Raw genomic sequence first — 19,263 nt, forward strand, 5'->3', positions numbered from 1 at the left:
TTGTCACCCCCTAACAAGGGGGGACTTGTTCCACTCTCCCTGACCCTCCAGTCCCCACTAAGATCCAGGTTAGTTCTTCCTGGGCCAGAAAATGTTTAAGCAGGAGGGCAATGTAACAGCGGGGCTATAAACTTGCCCACACACAAGGAAGGTCTCTATACATATTTAATTACAAATGTGTAAATAGGCTGCTAGCTTCATCACTGTCCTCACTGTAGGTTAGTGGAAATCTGAGCATGTATAAATCAATAACCTCCTGATGCTTATTTTGAAGGATTGCTCTTTGCTGAAATTGGAGCAAAACAAGTTACACATGCTTCCATTTCAAAACACACTGAACTGACAAAAAAAGGATTCAATTAATTACAAAAACAACGTATGTATTATTTTCTGTTTAGCACTTAAATGGGAGTCACTATACCTCATTCATTATGCTGTACCTCATATCTATTGTTAAAAATACCTGCAGTGCCAGACCTTTCAATATAGAGTAATATTGTATGAGGTCAGATAATATGGTTTTCTAATGGGAGAAGAAAACAACTGTACCTTAGAACAGCATAGTATATTCCATGTGTTTGCATATTATCTTGCTTGGCAGTCTATGTGGCTGACACAAATGTAAGCTGTGCAGGCGCTGAAGCTCAGACCACCAAGGTGTGTCATTCCTTTTTCTCTCAGACCAGCGAAGTCTGTTGAAGATCATCCTCACCAGTAGGGGGCAATCTTTCCGTAGTTGAAGTCACTTTTCTTGCAAAGGGCCTTGAGTTGGATCTAGGGTTACCACCCGGAAGACATTTTATGTGATAAACGGAGACTGCAAAACGTGGTGTTTGTGAGTGTTGTGGTTATATAACTTGACAACACAAATTTGTGTGCTTACAGGGTTGAGAACTTTTACAGTTGGTGAGTATTGTTTCGTTTGTTAGCAATACTGTACTATAAGTTGTAATTAAGCATTGACATGTCATGATTAAAAAAGCGATTAGTACGTAGCTAATCGTCTTTGCCATGTTTTTGTTTTGGGGTTATTGTTAATTGTTATTACAGGGGCTCGATAGCACGAGAATATGTAAGTATATGCTAAATTAACAGATTTGTTTTCTTTTACATTTCCAAAACGATTGATACTAAAGTGATTTATATATATATATATATATATATATATATATATATATATATATATATATATATATATATAATTTACAGTATTACATTTTAAACTATGTGGTTTTATATGATGTGAAGTGGTATGTTTTATTGACCATCCGATCTGTTATGAATGAAGCAGGGAGAGGCAGACGTAAAGGTTAACCATGGAATCTGTTTGATCAGGCCAGGATAATAAAATCACTGGTGGTACTGTTATCCCTATTATTATAAATGCTTTCTGTACCACTATGATTCACTGGTCATGCCAGGTGTACTGTAAGTTTGCAGACCACTGAAGTAATACTAGCTGGTAGGCAAATATGAAGGTTAATGTCCGCTGACGTCATACTCAAAGTTGTTGAAATAAATATTTAATAAGACCTTGCAACTATTTTCCTGTTATTTCCCAGGTGTTTGACTCCAGCGTCCAGTCCCCTATTTGTTTGAATTTAAAATATAAATTTGATGACAAGAGTTTAAAAAAAAAAAAAAAAAAAAAAAAAAAGATTGAAATAACATAGTTTGTGGGGATGGGTTTTCGGAGTTGATATGATGATAGATCTTGTTGTTTTTTTAAGTGATCTGTGAGAGATGTATAAGTTCACAATTGTTTTTGAGTTAGAGTGACAGGCCTTACAGAAAAGCTCAGGCTGCAGCCTCTGAGTCATTGTTATTCAATAGGCCACGCTTTGGCCCACGACTATAATTAAAAAAGGAAAAGAGAAGTACAGTTTTGTAAATCTATAAAGAACAAAAAAATAGCCTGTTATTTATTTTTATGCAACACACCAGCCTTTTAATGTTTGGAGAGTTCTACAATAGGAAATGTGATCGAGGTTTAATTGCAAGATAACATATGACATACAACTTGACTGCTTTTGATATCAGTAATTTAATAATGAAGGCAACGTTTGTTATGAATAATGATGCTATCGGAATTGAAACTGTTAGTAAATGCAGTTTTTCTATATATATCTATATATATATCTATCTATATAGATATATATATATATATAGATATAGATATATATAGATATATATAGATAGATATATATATATAGATATAGATAGATAGATATATATATATAGATATATATAGATATATATATAGATATCTATGTATATCTATATATCTCTATGTGTATATATATATATGTGTGTGTGTAGAGAGAGAGAGAGAGAGAGAGATGTGTTTTCTAGTGATTAACAATCAACTACAATATACAAAATATTGTACACCAGACTGCGTTTACTTAATTGGGTCACAATAATGCCAAGGCTAGTATCTTTGAATGTTAAAGAATTAACTATTAAACAGGGCTTCACTTCAGTAACACATCATCCTTTTAATTTGCAGCCATGTCCTCTTACACCTGCATCAGCTGCCGGGTGGTGTTTGCTGATGGCGACATACAGCGTGCCCACTACAAGACCGACTGGCACAGGTACAACCTGAAACGCAAGGTGGCAGACATGCCCCCTGTCACAGCCGAAAACTTCCAGGAGAGGGTTATGGCGCAGCGAGCAGCGGTGGAGGTGCAGAGCCAGGGCCAGGGCACAAGCTCCCAGTGTAGCACCTGCGCGAAGAGATTCTCCACGGCCAACGCCTTTGACAACCACATAAAGTCCCGGAGGCACCAGGACGCTGAGAAGAAGGCATCGCAGGCCACCCAGAAGGAAGTGGAGAGACTGAATGAGAAGAACCTGGAGAAGGGGCTGGATCATGACGCCATGAACGCTGCCATCCAGCAGGCCATCAAGGCCCAACAGGCGGGTTCGCCCAAGAGTAAGCCTGCTCAGGCATCAGGAGCTGCCAGCCAGAATCAGCCCTCGTCCCAGGAAAAGAAACGTCCAGACAAGCCACCCAGGCTTCAGTGGTTTGAGGAACAGGCTAAGAAACTAGGGAAAGAGCACATTGAGGGGGAGGAGGAGGCAGCCATGGAAGATGTCCCTGAAGAGGAAGGTAAGGGGCGTTTCAGAACTTCAGGATTTTTTTTCCAGGACCCACTCCACAGTTTGAGCTATAACATCTAGGTGATACCCAGCACAGGTTGTGCAGCCAGTCGGTGGATAATATGTTTTTATATTGTGGATGCAATGATACACTAAAAAGATTAAGCTATCACGTACTGTAGGATGCAAGATTTTGTTTTTAAGTGCACTTTCATTATAATTCGCTGTGTTCAATTTGTTTCCTTAGTTTTGATTCTGATCCACAACTACAAATCTCATCTTTGTAAAAATCTTTTTTGGTAACAAAATGATTACCAGGCATATCCATTTTACTGATGGACATTCTGAAGATATAAAACATTTGGATATACATTTTTATACTACAAAATCCTTCTACTAAGCATTTGATTAGTTGTACTCTATGGGAAACGGTAGACCTACCTTTACATACTCTGGGAGTATATGTAGAATTCAGTAGTGTCATTGATTTATTAATTTAACTGATTAATCAACAATTTGTAATGTAATGCTGTAACATTTAAAAAAAAACTTCTGTATACCAGAGTTTTACATTGCTTATCCAATTCTGATCAGACTTGCTTTGGACATTCTTTAGTATAAGTTATTCAGAGAACCAGAATCTGTGGATATACTAAAGAACCTCTATTCTTATGTCACATGTCATGGTGATGTGATGTTTTTTTTTTCTGCACAGTACTAATGGCGCTGTGTTTGTATATACAGCTCTTGCATCACCTAGAATTTTAGGATTGAGACATAATTTATATATATGTGAAATTTAGATCCACAAAATGATATTGTAAAAGTCTACCAAAAGCCATAATAGTGGTACAGTATTTTATGTTCGATTTCAAAATGCCACATTTTTCAATTTGTCAGTTTTTCATTTAGCATAAGGAAAGCTACAAAGAGGATTGTAATTCAATATGTTAATGACTTTAAAATTGGCCATAACTGTACATCCTTGGCAGGGAATTTGTCACAAAGCAGAACTTGGATATTGTAGTTCTGAAATGCAATGGTAGTGTTTCACTTTTGCATTACAGAAGCGTGGGAGGATTTGGAAGAAGACCTGGAAGATGAGGAAATGGAAGAGGAGTCTGAGCAGGGTGAGACAACACATTCAGAAGGCACGCCTCCTGGTGTCATAGCAGTTACAGACTGTCTCTTCTGTTCCCATCACTCTCGCTCCCTCATGAAAAACCTGGCCCACATGACCAAGGTCCACAGTTTCTTCATCCCTGATATAGAATTCCTGGTGGATCTAAGGGCACTGCTCAAGTACCTTGGTAAGTAACAAATCTGGCTCTTTCTTTCATTCATCAAGTTCTGATTTGAATGTGTTGCTTTTTATTTCATGAACAGCACACACCTGATTTTGCAGACAGTGGTGTTGGAATGTCTTTACATTTAATATGTTGAGCATTCTGTTTTAGAAGCTTAAACAAAACACATTACTCGGCTAGTAAAGTTACTGTTTTAAAAAGTGAACTTTTAGCATCCTTTCAAAATGACTCGAATCATTAGGAAAACTGATATCATGCACTCTTTGTGTGACCAGTCACAAGAGTGTGTGAGACACCATTCTTATATAATTAGTTAACCACAGTGTTTAAAAAGATCAAACAAAGATTAAAACACTTTTTTTCCCCAACCAGTGTATGTCCTTAGCAAAATAAAATGTTTTTATTAGTCATTTACTGTGTGTTCACGAAGTGAAAAGTATGATCCTTTTATTTATTTTTTGTAGGAGAAAAAGTTGGAGTGGGAAATGTCTGCCTTTGGTGCAATGAGAAGGGTAGGTCATTCTACTCAACTGAGGCAGTTCAGGCTCATATGACTGACAAGAGCCACTGTAAACTTTTCACAGATGGAGATGCAGCTCTGGAATTCGCAGATTTCTTTGATTTCAGGTAAGAAAGATCTTAAATAGATTGTTGTACAGAATTCATTGGCATGGAATTGTAGTGCAGAACATGAAATAAATACAGGAAAAAATGTGCTTTGTCATATCCAGCAGAACATCTGGAAGTGTTGAGTTACTTTTGTGTTGCCACTAACTTGATATGTGTCCTCCAAGTACGAATCTAAATGTATCTGTATTGTGTTTATACAGGAGTAGTTATCCTGACCAGAAAGAGGGAGGTGATGTTGAAATGCAGGATGAGGAATTGCCAGATGAAAATAATCTTGAATATGATGATGAAACATTGGAGCTGATCCTCCCATCAGGTAGGCATATACTGTAGCAGTCCTTGTGGAAACCCATGAGCACCCTCTTTAGTGTCTTCTGCCTATAGTTGGAGCTAGCTTCCCAATGCGTCTGTATGATTCTGAACACATTCCTCAAGAGACTATGTGCTTGAAATGAACAGTGGAAGAATGTATGATTCTGCTGATACCTGATGTGTGGTAACCATCACTTTTGAGAACCTATGAATCGGCCATTTAATAAATATGACTTCTGCCACAGATTTAAAAAAAAAAAAAAAAAAAAAAAAAAAAGCCTTATAGACATGGCTTCTAACAGCTCTGTGGCAGGAAATGCACTGCTTTGAATGGGAGAAAAGAACAAGCAGATCAATGTGAGTTTGTATGAGGTTGTTATTTATGCCATACAATTTCATGAGTTCACAATCCTGCATGTTGAGTCAATGTGTGACAAGTTATTTGTTTGTACCAGGTGCAAAAATTGGCCACCGCTCTCTGATGAGGTACTACAAGCAACGATTTGGTATATCAAGAGTCGTAGCTGTTGCCGGCAACAGGAATGCAGTGGGTAGGGTATTGCGCCAGTACAAAGCCTTGGGTTGGAGCAGTGATATGGGTGAGTGTGGTATTACTGTTACTTAGTGTGGATTGCTCAGTTTAGAAAATTGAAGCCTGGTCCCAAGGCATTGGTCAAGATTGAGAGAAGAGATTATAAAATGTTTTAACTTAAAAAATGAAATACTTGAAATTTGCTCCGCTAGTCCCCTTTAATAGTAACTGATTATTCTAAATAGAGATCAGTTTTAAACAAAATAACTTTTGGGCATAATACTACTTGGAGTTTGTATGTGAAGAGTAAAAACTTTAAATGGATTTCCCCCTCAGCTAAAGATGCATCGCTGTCAAGACAAAGAGACATGCAGTACGTTCAGAGGATGAAGTCCAAGTGGATGTTGAAGACGGGAATGAGCAATAACTCCACCAAACAGATGCACTTCAGAGCACAAGTCAGATTCTAAGCTTGTGACTCGCACTGAAACCAACTGCATGCAAGTTGCACATGTGCACACTCATAAAAGTGCTGTTCACACTGCAAATTGGTTAATAAAAATGATAGTGACAAGTTCTGCAGATCAATAATGCAGTACGACTTTTGAGAGTACATAACTGTTTTGTAAATTCTAAGTGATGGGGAAAAAAGTTGTACAGTATAGTTTTATCACACTAGTCATTACAAAAACTAAGCATACCTTTTGTATAAACCTGCTCTGTTTATAAATGGATTTACATCCCAATATTGATTAGGTGCACATCTTGTAGAATCCTTGATGTTAAGTTGAAATTGTGTAATTGCTTGCAGTAATATTTTCAGTGTAATATATATCCAGTTTACCATTACAAAGATAACACTTTTGGATTCCAGTGGTCATTCTTAATTGAGACCTTGTGGGTTACAATTTATTATACGTCTAATGTTTGTAATTAAGGAAACAATGTTCAAATTCAAGGGTTGAATACCAAATAAACTACTTTAAAAGCAAAGCTCCTTTTGTACACATGAAGAAGAAAAAAATACCCATTTAATATAAAGTATGTATTTGGCAATTTAGCAGCCTGTGGCCATGTAATATTAGACCTCTCAGAATTTGCAATGTCAGCTAAGATATCGAATCCACTAAAATTATATTTTCATGCCTATTGCCAAGTAGTTGGCCTTAAAAATGTATAAGTAGAGTACATGGTTGTGGTTTCATTGAATGTGGAACTGCATCTAATGCAGTATACTGTATGTATACTTGATTTAAACTGGCAAGGTCTGAACTGTAATACAGATGTGGCAGAACCTCCTATGTCATGTTCTGAAGGGTGAACATCAAGTGGGCAGCATGTGGTAGTAGTGTATTGTATCAGCCATCAAGTCTGGATGTGTGGATCTGAGGATCTGCAGGGAGGTGTATCGAAATACTATTCTGTTGCCATCCAGCCACTTGTACAAACAATGGGACAAGTGTATTCAGAAAGAAGAGTACATAGAGAATTACATATTTTCTCAATGTATTTAATTCCTTTCTTATTTTCAACAAATGAATGCAGTGTTTGTATACACAGTGATCCATTAATTCCTACCAGTTCAGTCTTTAATATCAAACATTATCTATTAACTATTGATTAGCTCCCAAACCAGCTTGCAGGGCAATATCATCCTATTTTCTGTCCATGATTTTGCGTTGATACACAGTACAGAAGTGTGCCAGAGGTATACAAAAAGGGACACGTATTTCAATGGCAAATTCAGTTCACAGCTTCCTTTGCAAAGCTTGATGAATTTGGTTGACAAACCCCATTGCTGTTAATATTAAATGTCAAAGAGATCAATTATGATTTCTATCCAAGGCATTGGATAAGCAAAGGTGTGACTGTTGAATGGAAGATTGTCTGTTTGTTAAAATTGATTGATGTCAAGACAGTACTGGTATGTGTGCTGTCTTGTCTCAGCTAAAAAAACAAAACAAGCAATATGTAAATTAATCTGCTCTTAGTATGAACATAGTGCCACTAAGTTTGATGTGCTATATATACCAACATTGCAATGTCTGCTTATTACCTGAAAAGTAAATATATATGTATACATATATTTACATTAGCATCGACAATGCATGAGACAAACATTTTGCCTTTGTGCCAACATTTAATTCTGCTAACCATTGCAGTGCCACTATCCATTAAAATGATTTGGTTTTGAAAAGCGGGGAGTCACAATAATAAAGTAGTATATTTAGATTAGTACTTTATCTCTTTTTCTCTGTCTCTCCCCCCTCTCCCTGCTCCTCCTACCCCCACTGTCACCTCTCGCCGTAACCTCCGCTCTCTCTCCCCCTCTGTCCTTGCCTCCACTGCTCTCTCTCACCTCCCTCCTATCGACTCCTTTTCACAACTCTCCGTAGACTCTGCTACCTCCACCCTCTTCTCCTCACTCACCTCCTCCCTCGACTCCCTCTGTCCCCTCACCTCCCGACCCGCTCGCCCCTCCCCTCCCCATCCCTGGCTCTCCTCTGTGCTCCGCTCGGCAAGAATCACACTGCGATCTGCTGAAAAGAAATGGAAGAGAACCAAACTCCCTGCTGCCCTAGACCTTTACCGCACTCTTCTCTCCTCCTTCTCCTCTACTCTCTCCTCTGCTAAATGTGCTTATTTCCAATCTGTAATCCAAGCCTCCACTAACAACCCACGTAAACTATTCTCTACCTTCTCCTCCCTCCTAAACCCTCCCCCCCCTCCTCCTCCCTCCTCTATCTCCCCTGACGACTTTGCCTCCTTCTTCTCTTCTAAAATCTCAGATATCCGCAAACTCTTTAACACCTCTCCCTCCCCCGCACCCCCTCCTGCTCCAACCCCTACACCCACTACATCCCCTACTAACTCGCCCTCCCTCTCCACCTTCTTGCCCCTCTCAGACTCTGACCTCTCCTCCCTGCTCCAGGGTCACAAACCCACCACGTGTGCCTTGGACCCCCTCCCCACTCACCTCTTTCAAGCTGCTGCTCCTGCTCTACTCCCCTTCATCTCCTCCCTCCTCAACACCTCTCTACTTTCTGGCATCTTCCCCTCTGCCTTCAAAAAAGCCTCTATCACTCCCCTCCTCAAAAAACCTACCCTCGACCCCACCTCCCTCCAGAGCTACCGTCCTGTCTCCCTCCTACCCTTCCTCTCCAAAACCCTCGAGCGGACTGTACACCGCCAGCTCTCTGCTTTCCTGTCCAACCACTCTCTGCTTGACCCTCTCCAATCTGGCTTCCGCTCTGCTCACTCCACTGAAACCGCCCTTCTCTCTGTCACCAACTCACTTAAGTGTGCCCGAGCTGCCTCTCTCTCCTCTGTCCTAATTCTCCTCGACCTCTCTGCTGCCTTTGACACTGTTGATCACTCTATTCTACTATCATCTCTTGCTGACCTGGGGATCTCTGGCACTGCTCTGGCCTGGTTCTCCTCCTACCTCTCCAACCGCACTTACCAGGTAACCTGGCGTGGAGCAACCTCCACACCTCACCCTCTCTTGACTGGAGTCCCCCAAGGGTCAGTCTTGGGTCCTCTCCTGTTCTCTCTCTACACCCGCTCCCTGGGCCCCCTCATCGCATCCTATGGTTTCTCATACCATTTCTATGCTGATGATGCTCAGATTTTCCTCTCCTTCCCCACCTCTGACTCCACCATCTCCTCCCGTATCTCTACCTGTCTGTCTGCTATTTCCTCCTGGATGCACTCGCATCACCTCAAACTCAACCTCTCTAAATCTGACCTCCTTTTCTTTCCCTCCTCCTCCCCCTCCTCTGATCTCTCTATCTCTGTTCCTCTGGAATCTACCACACTCTCTCCCTCTTCCTCAGCTAAAAACCTTGGAGTCACCCTGGACCCCTGCCTCTCTTATTCCCAGCACATCTCCACTCTGGCACGCACTTGCAGATTCTTCCTGAGCAACATCCGAAGAATCCGACCCTTCCTCACCAACTATGCTACCCAGCTCCTGGTCCAGGCCCTGGTACTCTCCCGCCTAGACTACTGCAACTCCCTCCTGGCTGGCCTCCCTGCGTCCGCCACCCGTCCGCTCCAGCTCATCCAGAACTCTGCTGCTCGCCTGGTGTTCTCTCTACCTCGCTTCGCCCACGCTACTCCACTACTCCGCTCGCTCCACTGGCTCCCGATCACCGCTCGCATCCAGTTCAAGACTCTTGTACTAGCCTACAGATGCCTTGATCAGACTGCACCCAGCTACCTCCAGACCCTCATCTCTCCCTACACCCCAACTCGACCTCTCCGCTCCGCCTGCACTAGAAGACTGGCTCTACCTCCGCTACGCTCCCCTGCCTCCCGAGCCCGCTCCTTCTCCACCCTTGCTCCGCAGTGGTGGAACGACCTTCCTACAGATGTCAGGACTGCCCAGTCCCTGACCACATTCCGGCGCCTCCTTAAGACTCACCTCTTCAAACAGCACCTGTAGAACTCCTCTGTTGTATCCTGGGACACTATCACCCTTCATTTAAATATGCTTTATTTTGCTCTTATCTGCCCCCTATTTTACTGCATTTAATCCTGTACCTCAGAATATTGTAATCTCCCAAGTGTTTAATCTGTAGTATTTTGTACTTAATCATATCCTGATGTAACTATCACTACTTAATCATATCCTGATGTAACTTTCACTATTATCTGCTGTATTATTGAATTGTGGTTTGTCACACTTGAGAATTATTGTATTTCTTGTTCTTATTGTATGACTTATATTGTAACACTTGAATGTATTTGTATTTGCTTGCGATTGTAAGTCGCCCTGGATAAGGGCGTCTGCTAAGAAATAAATAATAATAATAATAATAATAGGCCAGTTATAAAAAGTAAAACATGCCATTGTTTATGCCATGAATCTGGAGAAATAATTGCCAAGCAGAAACAGCTACCATTCCAGGATAAATGAAGTATATAATATATGGAAGATGATGACACTTAATTGACACTTAATGTTGTGCTTGGAGAGAATATTGTTGGGACCTGTATGGAAGTGTTAACACTGCTGTCCCTGATATTTTAGGAATTAATTGGTTAGGGCTGATATGCAAGATTTCGATCCAAATATGTACCCATTGTGATTTTTCCAAAACTTTATGCTTCAGGAGTGGAATTCAGATTCAAATAAAATAATCAAGTTATATAAATGCGATCCTGGATTTTATGTGTGGAGAACTTTGGAACCAAACCCTGAGGCTGAATCCAATAATATATTCAGCTCCCAGAATGCAAATGAGCAATTGATAAGAGAATCTAGAAGGTACATTGAAAGTAAAAAATAAGTTAAGATACATTTTAAGATAACTCGATATAGTTCTCACCTAATCAATCTAATCAAAAAATGAAATATAAATATTGGTGGATGGAGAAGGGGCAGCAGGACACAATTGAAAATACTAATTATAAAACAAGTCGTTTTAGCAGTTCAGTAATTCATGAAAATGCTTCTGTTTCTGGGAGCTTTTTTTGTTCTGCGGCTGTCACTTTACATTGAGATGATATAAAGCTGACAGAATTGGCTTCTTTTCTAAATAATAATACTGCTTATTACAGTCAAAGATGCTTTAGCAGTCTGTGTAAGGTGGACTAAAACACATAGATGTTAAAGTAAATCACAGGTCGAATTGACATGTTCCTGCTGTCAATACAACTCTAGAGTGCATTGATGACATTTTGGTTGATTTTTTTTTTTTTTTTTTCCTGTAATTTAAAAAAAGTTATATTTTATAGTGATGTCAAAATATGTATTTTTAGTGCTGCATATTCTCATCTGGCTCAATGTGATCCATTGTTCTCTGGTCAAACATTCTCAAAATCTTTCAAGATGGAAATGTGGGCACCACTTATTTATAAATCCATCCATGATATTACTTCTGGAATTACTGGATCTGCCTTTTGTTACACTTTTTATTACAAGCCATGAATAGGATTTATTATGAACACATTCATCAAATTCATAAGATGCCAAAATGTGTAATGGAAAGGGCAATCGATAGCACAGAAAACTTATGAAATAATAAATGTATGAAGGTTATTCATTTGTTAGTTGATTGTGAGATGTCTGGATAGAAGCAAAGATGAAATAGTTTGAAAGAGCCATAATCGTGAATGCCTGACTTGTGCAAAGCATATACATTCCATTCTACAACTGTGAAATTACGGATCACTGTGTCACAGCTGACAAATAGTGGTGGAAGGCAGTGGCTGCAGAGGGTAATGACATCAGGTAGTAAACAAACTGACAAGTCACGTGGTTCATTTCCTTTGTGAAACATTATTTCCTAATAAAATATGTGGGGTTTTTTTTGCAGTTGTCTATTTCAACTGTCACATTTTCCAGGCCCGTGTTATTGTCCTCAGGTAATCTTGTTTGTAGAGAGTTTCTCATGAATACCAAAAAGGCAGCACTGTAAAATAATCCCATTCTCCTGCAGAACCTGGTTGATCATCACTGGAAGTAAACATTTTTATTAAGCCAAAGATCTTCAGTAAATTACTGTCCAGTGTCTCCAATCCTTATCAAATAATCATTTCAAAACGCTCTCAATTTTAAGGTATCTTTCACATATGCCAATGAAGTTATTTTCCAGCACCCCAGATAAACCAAAGGATATGTGGACATACATTATACCAGCCCTGTATAGTAGATATGTCAGTACTGATCTCAATGACTTCTATTAAAACACTAGCACACATGAAATCTAAACATAGAAAAAAACATTTTTATAATTGCATTGTAAAAATATAACTTAGAACATTTATACTGGAACCAAGCTGTCCAGGATTAAAACCGGGACTCAAGGAGGCAAACAAGACTGTTGGCAAACGTGTTTCCGGTGTCTGATGCTAAAAAATTAGATTGAATTTAGTAGAGCTATGACTACAAAGACTTTACCCACATGCTAAATATTCCTGTTACTTGTAGATAAACCAAAGACCTGCTCAGGTTGCTTTGGGGTCCTCTGTGCCTCTCTATGTAAACCTGAAAATGTAGTTCTGTGCTATGGTTGTGTGCTTGGTATATACTGCCAATAAAAACAGGCAGTTCAATATTATTGGTTTATTTTATTGAGTATTCAATTTGAAAAACATAATTACATTTAGAAAAAAACCGAAAAAGAGCGATAAATAATTGCAAACATTTAATCTCAGACAGCTTGTCCAAACAGCTCTCCCCTTCTCTTCCTTGAACAGCATGTTACCAAAAACGCTTTGTTAGCTGTCACTATTCAGTTTGTGACTTCAAAATAATACTCTTAGGCAATCATTGGATCAACTGCAAAGCTACAGTGGGGATAGCATTGCATGGCACAGTAAAAAAAAAAAAAGAGTTACTGGAAAGACTATCGCTTCCCAACTGAATATAAGTACAGGATCGGCTACAGCTAGACTTTATGGTATGGATTATGATGTCTGCACTTACCCTGAGTGATTATGACAGCATGCTGCTGCCCAATTTTAATGATAGCACTGGGAGGATTTAGATGCAAAGTAGCTGATTTTGAAATCATACAGTATGTCTTTTAAAAAAAGGATCTGGGAAATAAAAGAAGGACAATGACAATAGAAGCTATATTACTGTATATATTTTTTCTCAGTTGATAAGGAGAAGAAAGTGTCTGGCTTTTGAAGTTGGGATTTTATATCTTTAGGAACTGATTATTGTAACTCCCTCTATGCTGGATTTACAGGTACCAAGGCTCACAGAAATTAGTTCAAAATGCTACTGCACGTTTTTTGACCTGAGCCCACTTGTCTTCCCCATACCCATTTTGAAATCCCTGCTTTTGAACGATGATAAACACAGAACTGAGTTTTACTGGAAGCTTGTACAGTGGCATTGTTGTATTGCGAGGCCATGAATGGGGCCAGATCTACACATTCTGAATCTCAAAACAGAATGGCCTCTTTAAAGCAATAACACATGACAAGAAAAAAAAATGAGTGGAGGAAATGGAATACTGCAACTTGTGGTGGGAGCAGTAACTGATGTGCTGTTACTTGCCTGCCACACAATAGAAAGAGAACAAATGAATCAATCTATTTGGTTATGGCCTCTTTGTCTTTGGCAGGGTTTCCACTTCCTTAACAGATCAATGTATTTCTAAATATTGGTTAGGCACTCAGCCAGGAAAAGTCTGCAAATACAGTCTTACATCACTTGAATATTTAGCAGGGGAAATAATGCAGACAGATGATGCAGCTAAAAGGGCAATGCGTTAATTGATTCTCTGGCTAAGAAATCCCACAGAAGCTTAAAATGACAGTTCCCATTAATACTGTAAACCGGGGGGGGGGGGGGGGGGGGGGGAATAATGCATCCTATCCTCAAGTATCTAAGTTGCTTTTTATGCCTATAAATATAATTGGGTGCTAAGGTGTGCACATAGATGGCATGGAACGGAATTGTGTAATTAGAAATCTTGTTTTCTATTCACATTTTGTTTTCTTCATACAGTACTTTCCCAACTACAGCCTTAATATAATTTGTTAAACTAAGCCAGGATGTCGCTATGCCCTGGCCAATAAAATGCATAAGTATATGGATAGACTTTGACCATATCTTCTGCCTTCTTGTACTAGACAACTTGACAATAGTGCATTGCTTTAGATACTGATGTCTGGAAACCTTTAATGCCATGGCTAACAAATCCATAAAATGCATTTCATTTTAAGCCAAGGATTTTTTTTTTTTTTGGAGCAGCAATGTTTGAAAAACTACTATATCAAGATAAAACCGTACTTAAGAACATAAGAAAGGTTACAAAGGAGAGGAGGCCATTCGGCCCATCTTGCTTGTTTGTAGCTTATTATTTGTTTATTTAACAGATGCCTTTATCCAAGACGACTTACAGAGACTAGGGTGTGTGAACTATGCATCAGCTGCAGAGTCACTTACAATTACGTCTCACCTGAAAGACGGAGCACAAGGAGGTCAAGTGACTTGCTCAGGGTCACACAATGAGTCAGTGGCTGAGGTGGGATTTGAACTGGGGACGTCCAGTCCCCTGGGTCAATACCTTTTAGAATTTGGAATGCTTGAATCAGATCGCCGCATAGTCTTCTTTTTTCAAGACTGAATAGATTAAATTATTTTAGCCTGTCTGCATATGACATGCCTTTTAAGCCAGGAATAATTCTGTTCATTCTTCTTTGCACTCTTTCTAGAGTAGCAATATCCTTTTTGTAGCAAGGTGACCAGAACTGAACACAATGCACTGTAAAGTCTTAACATTACTTTCCTTGATTTAAATTCAACACTTTTCACTATATATCCAAGCATTTTGTTGCCCTTTTTTATAGCTTCCCCACATTGTCTAGATGAAGACATTTCTGAGTCAACATAAACTCCTAGATCTTTTTCATAGATTCCTTCTTCAATTTCAGTATCTCCCATATGGTATTTATAATGCACTTTTTTATTGCCTGCATACAGTACCTTACACTTTTCTATTCTAAATGTCATTTGCCATGTGTCTGCCCAGTTCTGAATGCTTTTTAGATCATTTTGAATGACCTTTGCTGCTGCAATGGATTTAAGTGGGGTTTTTTCTGGGGGCTTTACTGAAAACCTTAGAGAATGAAGACCTGTATCGATCTTTAGATCAGGTACTATGTGGACAAGAGCAGTAATTCACTTTCCAGACTATAACGATGTACATTAACAATAACCTGTGAGTCCCAGACTTCCTCAGGATGAGTGGGCAATCCAATTTCCTGTTTTATTCAATCCCAGTCTTTCCTCAGGTGATTCCCAAGGAGGCACAGGGAGTCTCAGCTTATTTTAATTGAGACCACAGTGAACTAAACTAACCTTATACTTAGCCAAGCCCTAGTCTCAACTAGGGACAGCCTTGCAAGCTAATTTTATATCATTTCAAAATGAGATACTGTTTAGTTAAATAATTGCCACCAGAAATAAATGCAACAGCATCTCATTCACTAATTATCAGCTGCAGTACAGTTCAATGAACAAACTCAAGGCCCTATTATATCTATGAATAAAATAATTTAAAAAAATGCAGTAACTGAATTAACATGGTGAAACCCTAATCATAATAATATAGAGCTTGATGGTATTACTATTAGCTCAGGATATGACCTCTGTCAGTTGTGGGTTACAGTCAGACAAACTACTCTGGCAATAAAAATCCTCTTAAAAAGCATAATGTAATCAATATTCCACATCCGCTTTACAAAGTACAAACTGTAAGAGATCTCTATACATTGCTGTACTAAAATGTTTTTTTGGATCCTCAAACTGAAAACCAAGGGGTTGAGAGTTAGAGATGTGTGGTTGCACATGTCCATTTAACCATTTATCCTCTAGGTGTTGAAATAAATGTGCATTGCCATAGTACCTGTGTCATCAATAATTTGCCATTCCTGGGTATTCATAACTGGCTAAATACTTAAGCCAATTAACCAGCTATGGAAAAAAAACTGAGTTGAATGACTTTATCCTAGACATGCCATTTTTTTTTTGTATTTCTTTTTTTATAAGCTCTTTGGATGTTTGTGTCTGGTAAGTCTTTTGTATTTCAAAATGAACCCCTGTTTGTTGTATATTGATATATACTGTAGAAATAGCCAGCGTAGATGCTGATTTTGCTAAAGATGTATTGCAGCTACCAAATATCTACAGCATTGGATAACTGTAAACTAGCAATTGCTTTTTTATTTTACAAATATTAATACAAACAAGATATTTACTTATGATGGCCTAAATATATAAGATGTGTGTGTATTACACACACAGCTTCTGCTGCTAAAACGGCTACGTGATTTAGCTGTCAAAAAAAAGGGCCAGCAGACTGAGGCAAATGAAAGTTACAGAATTATTCAGACCACCAAAACCTTAGAGGGAGCATTGTGTGATTTAAATTGTTGCAGTTAAGCAAATTAAAACAGTCTCCTCGTTCTAGATTTTTCTTCTATTTTGTCAGTTAGGGCTGGAGATCATGTCTATGTTATTGAGCAGCTAAGAACTTTTATTCATTTCAATTGCACGTTATTACAATGCCTTAACAGCAAGTATCAAAGTATAGAAACATTTTACTGAATTTTTGAAGTTTAATGATTCCTATAGTTCTGTAATGTGTCAAAGTTGTACTGAATTTTATTCATTGGTGATTTTCAAAGTTTGGTATATGGTATGTTTAAGTACCGCATTTCATTACCTTAACTGTAGGTGTTAAGGTTTTACTGAATAGCATGAATTTAATGATTTGTAAAGCTTTGTAATTTTGTATGCTTAATGTGATAGAATAGGTTACTTGCTATATATCATCAGTAGGTACTTGTGTATGATAACTTTACCCTATACATTATTAAAGGTACAGTAATTGTTATATATATATATATATATATATATATATATATATATATATATATATATATATATATATATTTTTTTACTATTTGCAGTTATGTTCTAATTCATAAAAATAAAACAGCATTTTACAACATCACACAGAGGATATGGTCTGCACAACAAATTAATTAAGTTTTTTTTTCCCTATTTTTTCATGATTTCAGACGGACTAGAAAATGCTAATGTGAATAATCAAGATGATTCAGCTGGGATATGTAATTACTAAAATGATTGATTTGAAGAATGGAATGCTTTTATTTGTTTTAATAAAATAGCACACAGCTCAAAAAACATTTGACTAATGTGTTCTTCTGTGCTGTACACACGTCCACATGGGCCGGGTTCACGCTAAGTTCTTGTTAAATGACATACAATGTATTTCCGGACAGCGTAGACATTTAAGCTGGAAAGTATTTGGTTTAATTCCCTGTAAATAAAATGAGTTAAAATGTAGTGATAGAAATGTAAATTAGTATAATGTGCACAAATGAACAGCCATTGACTTTTATAAACTTGAGTGCAATTTGAAAACAAAGCAAGTAGCTATAATAAGCTAAGATTAATATGAAGTCATCTGGCAAGGCCTAGGTATTCTAGCAGTACTTTGACAGGAAATGGCAGTCGTCCACAGAGGACTGCAGACTCATTTTGTTACCCGATGCCTTTTGGCTTCATGAAGAGAACTTTTCAAAAGGACTGTATTAATTTAACAACAGTTAAACAGCAGACCTGAATGTTAATGTCTTCAGAATACGGAATTATGATTGGGACCACATTTAAATGAATGCACGATTGGGTTTGTCTATAGTATGAATCCCAATGCATTACGTGCACCACTTGAATTCATTGTGAATTTGTGTCCTATGAGTTCACAGCTGGGCTAACAGTGATCAAGGTTCCAATATCCACCGATTATTTAATGTTCAAGACTGCCATTTTGAAAATTGGAAATATGTATATCTCTTATTGTAAAGGTTTCTGTTAAATCTAAACGCCGCACATTATATCCACAGTGAATACCCGGGTGTCTGTCACCTGCTGGTAACAGAATGTGTGCCCTGCTGCATCAATGCGTCTTCTGGCATCTTTGCAGGGAGATGCTGACATCATACCTTGCTTTAAATGGATGTGAATGATTCAGCAGTCTCCCACTCTTAGATATATTTATTACCTGACCCCGGATGATTACATTGAAGAACATCCATTCAGCTGATGCCCAGACTTTTAACTCTAATGTTCAATTTGAAACATATGTTTCTTTAATGGGATTGAAGGGGAAGTAATACCGTGATCCTGGTTTATTTAAAGGCTTTTTCCAAGTGAATGTATCTGGGAAATGTATGAGAAGGGACCACATTAGGTTATACAATAATTAGTCTCTAATTCCTTTAAAACTCACAATAGGTGGAACAAAAAACCTGTAGAATTTTCTCCATTTTCCAAGTGATGTTTTTATAGATTTAGCTTTGCAAGCTGTTTAGAAATCCAATTGAAGAAAACTACAGATATCTGAAGGCATTACATAAATATGTTATATATATATATATATATATATATATATATATATATATATATATATATATATATATATATATATATATATATAATATCTTGTCATGCAAAGAGGTATAGCAACTTGTTTAGGCTTCTGTATTAAATATATCTTGACAAATTCAGTTATGGTTGACGTCTCTGTAGACTATTTTTTAAAGAGCTGTTTTTTTTCCTCCTCAAAATGACTGTACATATTTTAGTTTGTATACATATTTTTAGTTTACTGTATTTTTTATAAAGGCATATCGATTTCTATAATTATCTTGGCTTTCTAATGGAAATTACATGCTCGCTATGGTCAGTCACAGACAATAACAGTATGCTAGATGCATATTTTCTTTCCCTCTGTGCTTGATTTAACCAGTCTCTGTATCCATATAACGTAAATTAAATAGATTGCTTTTCAAAGTATATCCAAGATCAATCACCCCGCCCCT

General features: G+C 38.1%; 1 protein-coding gene across 1 annotated transcript; it reads left to right on the top strand.

Annotated features, from left to right (window-relative positions):
- The first annotated feature begins 755 nt into the window (after nucleotides 1–755).
- Nucleotides 756–6,879, top strand: LOC117399517 (cytoplasmic 60S subunit biogenesis factor ZNF622-like). Its single transcript, XM_033998754.3, has 7 exons — nucleotides 756–906; nucleotides 2,510–3,115; nucleotides 4,173–4,415; nucleotides 4,877–5,039; nucleotides 5,243–5,358; nucleotides 5,810–5,953; nucleotides 6,223–6,879. Exons 2-7 carry the CDS (start codon nucleotides 2,512–2,514, stop codon nucleotides 6,354–6,356), a joined length of 1,404 nt encoding a protein of 467 aa, XP_033854645.2. The 5' UTR covers nucleotides 756–906; nucleotides 2,510–2,511; the 3' UTR covers nucleotides 6,357–6,879.
- Nucleotides 6,880–19,263: the final 12,384 nt, after the last annotated feature.

The sequence above is a fragment of the Acipenser ruthenus genome, chromosome 4, assembly GCF_902713425.1.
Source record: "Acipenser ruthenus chromosome 4, fAciRut3.2 maternal haplotype, whole genome shotgun sequence".
Lineage (NCBI taxonomy): Eukaryota > Metazoa > Chordata > Actinopteri > Acipenseriformes > Acipenseridae > Acipenser > Acipenser ruthenus.

Bases quoted from the DNA above. Each gene is read 5' to 3' on its own strand.
- LOC117399517 (XM_033998754.3), top strand. From the start codon at position 2,512: ATGTCCTCTTACACCTGCATCAGCTGCCGGGTGGTGTTTGCTGATGGC. The intron at 3,116-4,172 runs GTAAGGGGCGTT...TTTGCATTACAG, and splicing joins AGATGTCCCTGAAGAGGAAG to AAGCGTGGGAGGATTTGGAA. The intron at 5,954-6,222 runs GTGAGTGTGGTA...TTTCCCCCTCAG, and splicing joins GGGTTGGAGCAGTGATATGG to CTAAAGATGCATCGCTGTCA.